At 48.1% G+C, this 12,785-nt stretch overlaps 1 protein-coding gene across 1 annotated transcript in view; it reads right to left on the minus strand.

Annotated features, from left to right (window-relative positions):
- Positions 1 to 239: 239 nt before the first annotated feature.
- The window catches only part of TNFSF12 (TNF superfamily member 12), a 41,567-nt gene continuing 29,021 nt past the window's right edge, over positions 240 to 12,785 (minus strand). Inside the window, exons 14-17 of the mRNA XM_063137222.1 lie at positions 7,510 to 7,578; positions 4,456 to 4,574; positions 3,378 to 3,519; positions 240 to 1,643 (exon numbers count right to left, since the gene is read on the minus strand). Coding sequence (XP_062993292.1) covers positions 1,534 to 1,643; positions 3,378 to 3,519; positions 4,456 to 4,574; positions 7,510 to 7,578 — 440 coding nt within the window. The 3' untranslated portion in view covers positions 240 to 1,533. The remainder of the gene's footprint in view (positions 1,644 to 3,377; positions 3,520 to 4,455; positions 4,575 to 7,509; positions 7,579 to 12,785) is intronic.

Raw genomic sequence — 12,785 nt, forward strand, 5'->3', positions numbered from 1 at the left:
GTATCTTTAACAGTTGCATAGAAAAGGGAATTTCAGGAGCTGTCATTTGTATATATAGAGACCCTGGTGAAATTTCCTCTTAATCACACCAGTTAAAACTGCAGGTGCCCTGCCCTCTTTTAAATAAGGTCACTCTAGTATAGCTCCTGCACTTTAACTGTTGTGATGAAGAGGGAATTTCAGCAGGTTCTCCATATATACAAATGACACCTGCTGAAATTCCCTTTTCTATGCAACTGTTAAAGATACAGGAGCCCTGTCCTCCTTTTCATAGGGTCACCCTAAGCAAATGGTTAGAGCCTGTTGAAACCGTGGTTATGTAGCCACCATGGTTAGGAATGGTTCATGTGACACACTAAGCCATGACGATTAGCTCAAAATGCTTAACCACTGTGGGGATTACTGTGTTGTCTGAACAGAGTCTACGTAGATTCTGCATCCAACCCATAGAGTCCAGACTTAACACAGGTTTTGGTTTATTTTAAAAAGAGACCACCCTGCTCATAAACCTTTGACTACAAGAAAGTCTACAATGAAACATTTAATAAAAATAATATTAACACAATTTAAACCATAAACTTGAAAAAAGATATTCACTTCAAAGTTGGGGCTTTTTGTGAGACTCGGCATCATAAAGCATTAGTCACACCAGGTGTAGGAAACACAGAGAGCGTGCATTTTACCAAGATTGAGATTGCCTGTGGAAGGATGTTTCGAACTGGAAGGGGACGCAATGATTCCACCACTTTCGTTATAGGACAGTGTGAATCCTTGAGCACTGCTTCCGAAGATAGAGGCATTTAGCGCGTACAGGGGTACCATATTTATTCCCCACAGAACACTGGCGGTCTGTGGCTCCAATGCCCGTGGGTCGTTGAATCCGCTCCAGGTTTCAGTCGGAACTCTGACTGAAACCCGGGGCAGATTCAATGCCCCATGAACATGATCTGTGCCTTGAGCATGGGGGTTGGACTAAATGGCCTTATAGGCCCCTTCCAACTCTACTATTCTATGGTTCTAGTGCGCGGCAGGTAAAATTCAACTGATATAGCTGTCTCAATCTCTTCATCTCTGGGCTAGGATAAGTGTGCACCTTTAGATTTCCAGCTGTTCATGGCACAGGAACCACTGGTGGGGAGAAAGAGCAAACTTAATTATTATAGTAAATAAAACAATAAAATATTAGTCGCGTCTTAGTTCTCGCTGGGTTCAAAAGCAGGCGTCTCACTACACACGAGGAATGAATCTGGGATTTTGAAAAAGGATCCGAAATTCCTTTGGAGTCCAGCTTGGCCGAAGCTCTTTACCTCGCTTTCCACTGCAAATGGCTAGGGAATGAAGGAATCTGGGCTCTGTGGGCAATGCCACTACACGACAAAACGCTGGTCCACAAGAGCACGAGGTCTGTCTTTCGCCCGCGTTCTGCCAGCGGCCAGAGCTGTTCCGTCCCACCAGAAGCCACACCTGTGCTCTGGCACTCCTGACCCCGTGTGTCCTTCGTAGTGGGTGTCGAGGGTACTTAGCGGGTCGCCCCTATAGACGGAGCAGTCCCAGGAAGGTCCCGTCAGCACTGACATCGAGCGAAGCGTTGAAGCGCGGGATTCGCAGGTTCAAGTGGTCCCCGTGCTGCAGGTGGAAGACCCCTAGGAGGAGGCAGGAGAGGGTCAGGCGGGGAGAAAGAAAAATCCCCGCAGCCTTCCACAAGGGCGCCTGGTTCTAAACTCTCCCTGACCCGCCGGATCCTTATTTTGCCAGGAACCTAATTTCTAGGACCAAACTAAAATAAGTCCTTTGCGCAAGGAGTCCCCATCGGCTTCTCAGATGCCTCTGCATTTTGATGGCCCCCTTTCCAAAGCATTTCTCTGCAGGCTTATGGGCTAGGAAGAAGCTTTCCCACCAGTGAAGGATGGTGGCTCTGAAGTCAGTGGGGCAGGGAATCCTCTCCGGGTTTCAGCCAGAACCAGCCAGGACTCTGGATAGCTCCTTTAGAGTTCTGGCTGGTTCTAGCTGAAACCTGGAGTGGATTCACTGACCCTTGGATAGCTCGTTTAGAGTTCTGACTGAAATCCGGAGCGGATTTACCACCCCACTGACACGGAAGTCATCAGCCCCTGCTGGTTTTAAATACAACTGAGAACCTGACAGTGCTGAATTCATAGAATCATAGAGTAGTAGAGTTGGAAGGGGCCTATAAGTCCATTGAGTCCAACCCCCTGCTCAATGCAGGAATCCACCCTAAAGCATACCTGGCAGATGGTTGGTTGTCCAGCTGCCCTTGCACAATGTGTGTAATGGGTGCTTAAGGAGATTACAATGTCCCACCCCCACCCCTCCCAATAAATGCCATCCAGACTCATGTCCTTTGAACTGTTCTACATGAGGTTAATAGTCTGTTACTCCACTGAATCTACTTTTAGTTTCTTTGCAGAATTGATATCCCAGCACCATATGGAGAGTGCTTTTCTGCTACATAACCCCTAGGTGTCACTGTGGTATAGTGCAATAGTGCAAATACATAAGTGAAAAAGCGGCTTCTTTCACTTTTAGAATTATATACTGCATTTTCCCCTGCTCTAAAAAAAAAAAAAAAACACCTTGCACGAGTGCTCTTTAGACACAGAAGCAAAACTGGAGGGTCACAATGTTGTGTAAAGAACCCGTAAACAACTGTGAGAAGGGAATGAGGAACTCATGATAAATAGCCTCCTGTAGAAAAGCCCGTTCTACAATGCAGGACTAATAGGAAAGGTCCTTTACTTCAGAATATTCTAATTCCATAGGGGCAGGCCTCCTTATGGGACTGCAACTCCCATCATCCCTCACTATTGGTTATGCCAGTTAGGGCGGGCAGGAATTGCAGCCAACAACATCTAGAACAGCCTTCCTCAACCTGGGGCGCTCCAGATGTGTTGGACTGCATCTCCCAGAATGCCCCAGCCAGCTGGGTGGGGCATTCTGGGAGTTGCAGTCCAACACATCTGGAGCGCCCCAGGTTGAGGCAGGCTGATCTAGAAGGTCACCTGTTGCCCAACATGTGGATAAGATGTTTGTAGGCACCAGAAAGCCCCGGGGAATTGATCAGGGTTGCCAGCGCTTTTTTAATGCGCAAGGCCTCACTGAAGTTCAACAGGTGAAGCCCCGTCCCAGCATGGCGATGCAGGGGTGGAATTTCTGCCTGTCTTTCCCCCTGAAAGGTAACAGAGAAAGAAAAGGGGTGACCCAGAAGTATTCGGCGCCGACACCCCTTCGAACGCCCTAAGCTACACGATCGCATTCCTCTGCCAAAGGGACCCAGGAGTCCTGGCTATCAATGGACCTGCCTCCCCGCCCCCCGCTGCCCCCCAAACCAGGCCTGCACAAACAAGGGCTCCTCTCACCTCCGCTGTAGCAGCTGTTGTAGGCTTTCTTTGGGTCTGGGGGCATGCTCTGGATGCAGCGGAACAGGATTTGATCCGTCCGCCCCGGTGCCGTCCGCTGCAGCATCTGCCCCATGGTAAAAGTGGGGTCATTGAACAGCACCTGGGAAAGGGGAAAAGGTGAGTAGGTGGGATCTTCTGGTCCTGGGTGGCTGGACGGGTGGAGAAGGGGAGGCCGAGGGGACGTTACACGTCCCTTCCCACGTCAAGAGGAATCGAGGAAATGGCCTCAAGCCAAGGACAGCCTTTCACTGCTCCTCCTCCTCCTCCTCCAGATGTCTTCGACGATGTCCAGGTGTGTCAGATGATGATCCATCATCCCCAGCCAGTATGGCGCTGTGTTGGGGAAGGCTGTTCTGCACTAACAGGTGTGTATGGGGGTGCCATTCAAGGTTCCAGGCAGGTCTTTTCCCCAGCCCTACCTGGAGATGCTGGGGCTGAGCCTGGGAGCATTTCTTCAGCCACTGCCCCCCCCCCCGGAAAACAGCCCCCCTCCCTGCAAGAAGGAACGCGTGGGCCCAATGGATCACCATGAAGCATGCTCCGCCCCTGCCTAAACACTATTCCTAAGCACATAAGCCCTAAAGCTGCATCAGGCTAAATGTCCATCTAGCCCAGCCTTCCTCAACCAGGGGCGCTCCAGATGTGTTGGACTGCATCTCTGCAGGCTGGGGCATTCTGGGAGATGCAGTCCGACACATCTGGAGCACCCCAGGTTGAGGAAGGCTGGTTCTAGCCCAACGCTCTTTCCACAAAGTATTTTTATTTTTATTTTATTTATTACATTTTTATACCGCCCAATAGCCGAAGCTCTCTGGGCGGTTCACAAGTAGCCAACCAGCTGCCCACGGGAAGCCCAGAAGCAGGACAGCACCCACCCGCCCATGTTCCCCAGCAACTGCTGTACATCGGCTTACGGCCTCTGATACTGGAGGGAGCCCAGAGCCATCAGGGCTAGTGGCCGGGAATTCAGGGTGAGACCCACTGACAGAGCGCTCTCCATGGCCAGGGCCCGCTCCGCTCCGCCCTCCCCTCTTACCTGGCTGTACACGAAGTAGAGGCCCGTGTGCTTCACCACCACGTCCCGGCCGCTTGGCTCCAGGGCCCGGCCTTGCTGGAGAAAGGGCTTCCACCAGATTTCCGTAGCGTCTCCCTCGTCTACGGAAGGCAGGGAAACAGTGGTCATGTCGCAGGCCCACCCGAGACCCACACCCGGTTGAGCTGCCATTTCCCTTTGCCTCTTCCAGGCCTGACGCCTGAGATGAAGGTCGTCCATCACAACAGGAAGGCCGAAGGCTGAGAAGGCTGCCCTGGGCCACGTTAAGTTGACGTTCCCCGGGAGCAAAAGGGACCTTGAATTCAGCGGGGTGGGGGCAGCAGCAAGTGAAGGCCTCGTCAGAAGATAGGGACGACTTTTAAGCAGTGCCGGGTCCCAGTTTTGTAGGGGGCCCTGGGCAAGACGCCTTGAGTGGGTCCCCGCCTTCAGTAAGGGAGCATCCCTGTGCATGTGAGACGGAAATAGGTCCTAGCAACTCCCGGCGTTTCCCCCAGAACACATTTTGCACATCAAACGTTAGCTTGTAGCATCTATAGAATTATGATGAATATCCTGTGAAATATAAGGAACTCTTATGGACGATGCATGTTGCATGCATACTCTGTGACAAAATGTTAATGGGTAAGAACAGCATAACTGAAGGCACAACCCTATGAATGTTTAGATGGAAAAAAAAGTCTTACAATACTCAGCACTGACCAGTGAGGGAATGTTGGCAGTAGTAAGATTTTTTTCTGCTTAGAAATGCGTAGGAATGTAGGGTTCTTTTTCTGCCTACACATGTATAGGATTGTAGGACTTTTTCTGCCTACACATGCATAGGATTGTAGGACTCTTCTGACTAAACATGCATAGGATTGTAGGACTTTTTCTGCCTAAACATGCATAGGATCGTAGGACTTTTTCTGTCTAAACATGTATAGGATTGTAAGACTTTTTCTGTCTAAACATGTATAGGATTGTAAGACTTTTTCCTGTCTAAACATGCATAGGATCGTAGGACTTTTTCTGTCTAAACATGCATAGGATTATAGGACTTTTTCTGTCTAAACATGTATAGGATTGTAAGACTTTCCTGTCTAAACATGCATAGGATTGTAGGACTTTTTCTGTCTAAACATGCATAGGATCGTAGGACTTTTTCTGTCTAAACATGCATAGGATTGTAGGACTTTTTCTGTCTAAACATGTATAGGATTGTAAGACTTTTTCCTGTCTAAACATGCATAGGATCGTAGGACTTTTTCTGTCTAAACATGCATAGGATTGTAGGAGTTTTTCTGTCTAAACATGCATAGGATCGTAGGACTTTTTCTGTCTAAACATGTATAGGATTGTAAGACTTTCCTGTCTAAACATGCATAGGATTGTAGGACTTTTTCTGTCTAAACATGCATAGGTTTATAGGACTTTTTCTGTCTAAACATGCATAGGATTGTAAGACTTTCCTGTCTAAACATGCATAGGATTGTAAGACTTTTTCCTGTCTAAACATGCATAGGATCGTAGGACTTTTTCTGTCTAAACATGTATAGGATTGTAAGACTTTTTCCTGTCTAAACATGCATAGGATCGTAGGACTTTTTCTGTCTAAACATGCATAGGATTGTAGGACTTTTTCCTGTCTAAACATGCGTAGGGTTGTGCCCTAAGTTTATCTTCTCACCGCCATTGTCACAAGCTGCTATCACTCCTCTGCTTCATTCTCACCAGGCTTAGTGCTACGGCACTTCAAGGAACTCTCCACCAGTCGGAGAAGGAGGGTGAGCGTAACTTGGCATTTAAATAGAGCAAGCCTTCCCCTAGCAGGTTTACAATCCCAAAAGGGAACATCAAAAGCAGGAAGAAAACAGTAGCCTGTTTACCCAGTAGCTTAATTCTCACTCAGGTACATGTGCCAAGGCCTGGAGCCAACAGGGAGAGATGGGGGGGAAGGAGAGGCTACGATTAGAGTGCAAAAACTCAGAGAAAGCGCGATCCGTGTTCCCAGGCTCTGTTGCAAGAAGGGAGAGGTGCAGACGTGGAGGAGGACCCTGCCACGTGGAACAGGTAACCCTCAGGCTGATAGGGAAGTAGCCACAGAGCGGAGACAGATTAGATAGGCTGGAGCGCTGGGCTGAAAACAACAGAATGAAATTTAACAGGGATAAATGCCAAGTTCTACATCTAGGAAATAGAAACCAAAGGCACAGTTACAAGATGGGGGATACTTGGCTCAGCAATACTACAAACAAGAAGGATCTTGGAATTGTTGTGGATCACAAGCTGAATAGGAGCCAACAGTGCGATGTGGCTGCAAGAAAGGTAAATGCTATTTTGGGCTGCATTATTAGAAGTATAGCTTTCAAATCGCGTGAGGTACTGGTTTCTCTCTATTTAGCCCTGGTTAGGCCTCATCTAGAGTATTGCGTCCAGTTCTGGGATCCACAATTCAAGAAGGACACAGACAAGCTGGAGCGTGTTCAGAGGAGTGCAACCAGGATGATCAGGGGTCTGGAAACAAAGCCCTATGGAGAGAGACTGAAAGAACTGGGCATGTTGAGCCTGGAGAAGAGAAGATGGAGGGGAGACATGAGAGCACTCTTCAAATACTTAAAAGGTTGTCACACAGAGGAGGGCCAGGATCTCTTCTCGATCCTCCCAGAGTGCAGGACGTGGAATAATGGGCTCAAGTTAAAGGAAGCCAGATTCCAGCTGGACATCAGAAAAAACTTCCTGACTGTTAGAGCAGTACAACAATGGAACCCATGACTTAGGGAGGTGGTGGGCTCTCCCACCCTAGAGGCCTTCAAGAGGCAGCTGGACAGCCCTCTGCTTTAAGGTGGATTCCTGCAATGAGCAGAGGGGGTTGGACTCCATGGCCTTAGAGGCCCCTTCCAACTCTACTGTTCTAGAATTCTTGTTCAAAGCACAGAATCACAGGGCTAGGAGGGGCCACTGAGAGGTCATTTAGTCCAAACCCCAATTGCGTAACAGATCAGAAGAAGAAGATGCCACCTTGCTCAATTGTAGAGAAGGCAAGGAAGTCCTACTTACCGCTATTGGATTGATGGTCTGGTACCAAATGAAGGACGGACTGTTTCCCTGGTGGGGGAGAAGGCGAAACTACTTGGGTTCAGTTGTTCGTTTCTTCCTCCTTTTCCAAACATCACCCCACCCCCACCCCACCACCCCACACACAACACTGCAGACCTCGTCTGTCAACTCAGCATCATTATTTTGCTTTTCAGGGTCAGGTTCTAAACTCCGCGTCTCTCGTATTCAGGCCCGGCTCCCCTGGCAAGCGAAGGAAATAGGTGCTGGGGCAGTTCAAGCCCTGGATCGTGTGTCCCTGACCGATGCGTCATGCCAAAATATTTATTTATTTATTTATTTATTAAATTTATATACCGCCCCATAGCCGAAGCTCTCTGGGAGGTTTACAAAAGTTAAAAAGAGTGGACACTAAAAAAGCATACAAGATTTAAAACCATCAAAAAATATAAAAACAACAGTATAAAACAACAGTATCCATTTTAAACAACAACAGTTCTGGGGTCCATTAAAAAACAAACAAACTTAGCATATGTTGTTAAATGCTGTTAAATGCCTGGGAGAAGAGAAAGGTCTTGACCTGGCGCTAAAAAGATAACAACATTGGTGCCAGGCGAGCCTCGTCAGGGAGATAATTCCACAATTGGGGGGCCACCACTGAAAAGGCCCTCTCCCTTGTTGCCATCCTCCGAGCTTCCCTCGGAGTAGGCACTTGGAGGAGGACCTTAGATGTTGAGCGCAGTGTATGGGTACACTGTCAGGAGTGTACAGGTACACTCATGTCGGGAGAGGCGCTCCGTCAGGTATTGTGGTCCCAAGCTGTGTAAGGCTTTATAGGTTAAAACCAGCACCTGAAAATGCGTCGTCAAACGAGAGGGCGATACTTTGCATAATATTTGCATACGCTCGTTTTATAAGGACAGATGCCAATTTAGAAATGCCAATTTAGATAGGAATACAATGCATCTCGCTCTAGCGGGGAAGACAGTGATAGCAGTGGCTGGTGGCTCCGATGGCCGTGGAGTGGTGAATCCACTCCAGGTTTTAGCCAGCACCAGTCAGAACTAAAGCAGCTCTCCAAAGCACCCCGGATAGCTCCAGGGTTCTGACTGAAACCCGGAACGGATTCACCGCCCCACTGCTATCACAGCCACCAGCTATAACACCGCCATTTGGGATTCTTTGACTTTAAACCAGACTTGGACCGGACAGCCCTTCCAACAGAGGACTGCCCCCCTGCAAAACAGGACATTTGTCCACCCTAGGCTGCAGATGTGCATGACAATGCTTGTGATGGTTGAGTGGTGGAGAAAAGGCACTCTGCACGTGTTCAGAGGTATCACCGTCTGTGTCATTACTGAGACCTGACACTGAAAACACAGAAATGAATGACCCCCCTGCCCCTCCTCCGTTTGAGAAATTCATTGGGCCTCTCAGATAGAAGACGCCAGATTTCACGCAAAGGTGATGGTGAGGTTATAACCCGTTAATGCCGTTGTGAGTGGCGGCTGCTGGACTTATTTTGATGCATTTATGAGGTCGCTTAGTTGTCGCAGTCCTGTCCTCTTTGCATTTGTTTCCCTCTGACCTGGCTGCTTACATCCGACACATCCTGCGTACACCTGCCTACTTAACATCCTGCTTTCATGCACCTGATGAGCTGGAATCTAATCTACAAAGCGTATAGCATAATAAACGTATAATGGTGTTTAGCGTCTTTTTGTTGCTTTTCACGGCAACAGACTAATCCACGTCTACCTCTGGAAATAAAAAAGGTTATTTGAAGGAACGCCTCCTCCCATATGTACTTGCCCAGACCTTAAGATCATCCACAGGGGTCCTTCTCCGTGAGCCCCTGCCGAAGGAAGTGAGGCAGGTGGCTAATAGGAGCAGGGCTTTCTCTGCTGCGGCACCCCGGCTGTGGAACGAGGTCCGCCTGGCGCCTACACTGTACTCCTTCCGTCGCCAGCTGAAGACCTTTTTATTCTCTCAGTATTTTAACACCTAATTTTAACTTACGTTTAAATTGTACTGTTTTAATCCTGTGTTTTAATCTGATATCAATTTCTGCTGCGTGGTTTTATCCCGGTTGTGCTTTTTATATTGTATTTTGTATTTGTGTTTTTAGACTGTTGGTTGTTTTATTATGTTCTTCATGGTTTTAATTTCTGTGAACCGCCCAGAGAGCTTCGGCTATTGGGTGGTATAAAAATGTAATAAATAAATAAATAAATAAATAAATAAAATCTCAGGAGCCCTATCCACCAAAAAGCAAACACACCATGATGCACTCCGCAGGCAACCAGCAAAGCTATAAAACAGCGCTGTAAAAACCACTGTAAAATGTGCTGGATTTGACAGCCATTTAAAAAGGAAGGAAGGAAGGAAGGAAGGAAGGAAGAAATCCTTGCCTGGGCCCAAAAAGGCATCCAATTTAATGCTAGGAGAACTTCTTTGGAGTGGGGGGGGCATGTCTCTCGTCTCCATTTCCCTCGCTCCAGGTGGTGGTGCTCAGTGGGGGCTGGTGACTCCAACGACTGTGGGGTGGCGAATCTCTTCCGGGTTTCGGTCAGAACTCTAAAGGAGTCTCCAAGGTACTTTGCAAGTGCTGTTACTTCTGTGCTCGTGTGTGCTTACTCCCACTTAAAGGACCCATTGTTACTCTTAAAACGAGAAGGCAAATTCCAGAAACCTTTGGCAATGCTCCAGAACAGATGTTCAGTTATACCTGCGGTTTTCCTCTACCCCGAGGGGTACAACCACGCGAAGAGAAGACTGAACGAACTTTACGATTAGGGCCAATGGAAATGCTCACAATGAACGCTGAGACATCCAAGGTGTTGGTCTTTGGCATGGTGGGAATAAGTGACAGCAGGCTTCGTCCTCCTGCGGGGAGGTTCCATGAGTCAAGTTCTTGGAAGATTAAGCTAACAGCACAGAAGACGAATCGAGCTATCTTGACGTTTTTCTACTCTGGGAGAAGCAGGTGGGAGGCTCCAGCATCGGATGTTTTTCTTGGAAAAGTGGCCGCTTCAAATCCAATATGGGGTTGAAATTTGAAGGGTGGTGGGGCGGGGAGGCATATCCCTTTGAAGGAATTGGAGGTTTGCAAAACAAGTTTCTGAGATCATAGAATCATAGAATCATAGAATAGCAGAGTTGGAAGGGGCCTACAAGGCCATTGAGTCCAACCCCCTGCTCAATGCAGGAATCCACCCTAAAGCAGCCCTGACAGAGGATTGTCCAGCTGCCTCTTGAAGGCCTCCAGTGTGGGAGAGCCCACAACCTCCCTAGGTCACTGGTTCCATTGTCGTACTGCTCTAACAGTCAGGACGTTTTTCCTGATGTCCAGCTGGAATCTGGCTTCCTGTCACATGAGCCCATTAATCCTTGTCCTGCACTCTGGGATGATCGAGAAGAGATCCTGGCCCTCCTCTGTGTGACAACCTTTTAAGTATTTGAAGAGTGCTCTCATGTCTCCCCTCCATCTTCTCTTCTCCAGGCTAAACATGCCCAGTTGTTTCAGTCTCTCCTCATAGGGCTTTGTTTCCAGACCCCTGATCATCCTGGTTGCCCTCCTCTGAACACGCTCCAGCTTGTCTGCATCCTTCTTGAATTGTGGAGCCCAGAACTGGACGCATATTCACTGGCAGGACCTCTGACCTTCCTCAGAGCAGAAACAGGCATAGCATCAGTAGAAACTAGGGCTCAGAACATCCTGCTGCATCATAAGAGGGTCCTAGACCTACCAGAAGACCACCTCCCCCAAGCCTTACAGGAGAGAACTAACAGAGAACGGCAGCTGGGCTAAGTCATGCCAGGAGTTGCTAAAAGCCTCCTTCCAGATATTTTTGATACCCAAAGAGCTTCGGCTATTGGGCAGTATAGAAATGCAAAAAATATACAAACAAATGAATATATTTTACCAAAAACAAATTGAGAGATTGAGTGTATGGGATAGATAATATTATAGGATATTATAGAGCGGGGGAAAGTGCAGAAAAGGGCAACGAAAATGATGAAGGGGCTGGAGCATCTCCGCTACGAGGGAAAGTTGCATCAACTGGGATTGTTTAGCTTGGAAAAAAGGAGGCTGAGGGGAGACATGACAGAGGTGTACAAAATGATGCATGGTATGGAGAATGCGGACAGGGAGACATTTTTCTCCCTCTCTCAAAATTCTAGAATCCGGGGTTATCCCATGAAGCTGATGGGTGGGAGATCCAGGACAAATAAGAGGAAGGACTTCTTCACACAGCACAGAGTTAAATTATGGAATTCACTGCCACAACATGTAGTGATGGCCACCCATTTGGATGGCTTTAAAAGGGGGTTGGATCAATTCCTGGAGGCGAAGGCTATCCATGGTACTAGCCCTGATGGTTGTGTGCTATCTCCACTATTCGAGGCAGTAAGCCTGTGTGTACCAGTTGCTGGGGAACATGGGTGGGAGGGTGCTGTTGCATTATGTCCTGCTTGTGTGTCTCTGGTCGACAGCTGGATGGCCACTGTGTGAACAGAGTGCTGGACTAGATGGACCCTTGGTCTGATCCAGCATCAGGGCTCTTCTCATGTTCTTACAATAGTCAGGACTTAAATCTGATGAAGTTTTTCAAACTTTTCTCAGTGGTACTACCTGTTTAAAATGGATCATGAAAGGGCCCAATGCCTACAAACTCTTATCATAGAATCACAGAATCATAGAATAGCAGAGTTGGAAGGGGTCTACAAGGCCATCGAGTCCAAACCCCTGCTCAGTGCAGGAATCCACCCTAAAGCATCCCTGACAGATGGTTGTCCAGCTGCCTCTTGAAGGCCTCTACTGTGGGAGAGCCCACAACCTCCCTAGGGAACTAATTCCATTGTTGTACTGCTCGAACAGTCAGGACGTTTTTCCTGATGTCCAGCTGGAATCTGGCTTCCTTTAAGTTGAGCCTGTTATTCTGTGTCCTGCACTCTGGGAGGATCAAGAAGAGATCCTGGCCCTCCTCTGTGTGACAACCTCTTAAGTATTTGAAGAGTGCTCTCATGTCTCCCCTCAATCTTCTCTTCTCCAGGCTAAACATGCCCAGTTCTTTCAGTCTCTCTTCATAGGGCTTTGTTTCCAGACCCCTGATCATCCTGGTTGCCCTCCTCTGAACACACTCCAGCTTGTCTGCGTCCTTCTTGAATTGTGGAGCCCAGAACTGGACGCAATACTCTAGATGAGGCCTAACCAGGGCCGAATAGAGAGGAACCAGTAGCTCACGTGACTTGGAAGCTATACTTGTATTAATGCA

The sequence above is a fragment of the Elgaria multicarinata genome, chromosome 11 (genome assembly GCF_023053635.1).
Source record: "Elgaria multicarinata webbii isolate HBS135686 ecotype San Diego chromosome 11, rElgMul1.1.pri, whole genome shotgun sequence".
NCBI lineage: Eukaryota > Metazoa > Chordata > Lepidosauria > Squamata > Anguidae > Elgaria > Elgaria multicarinata.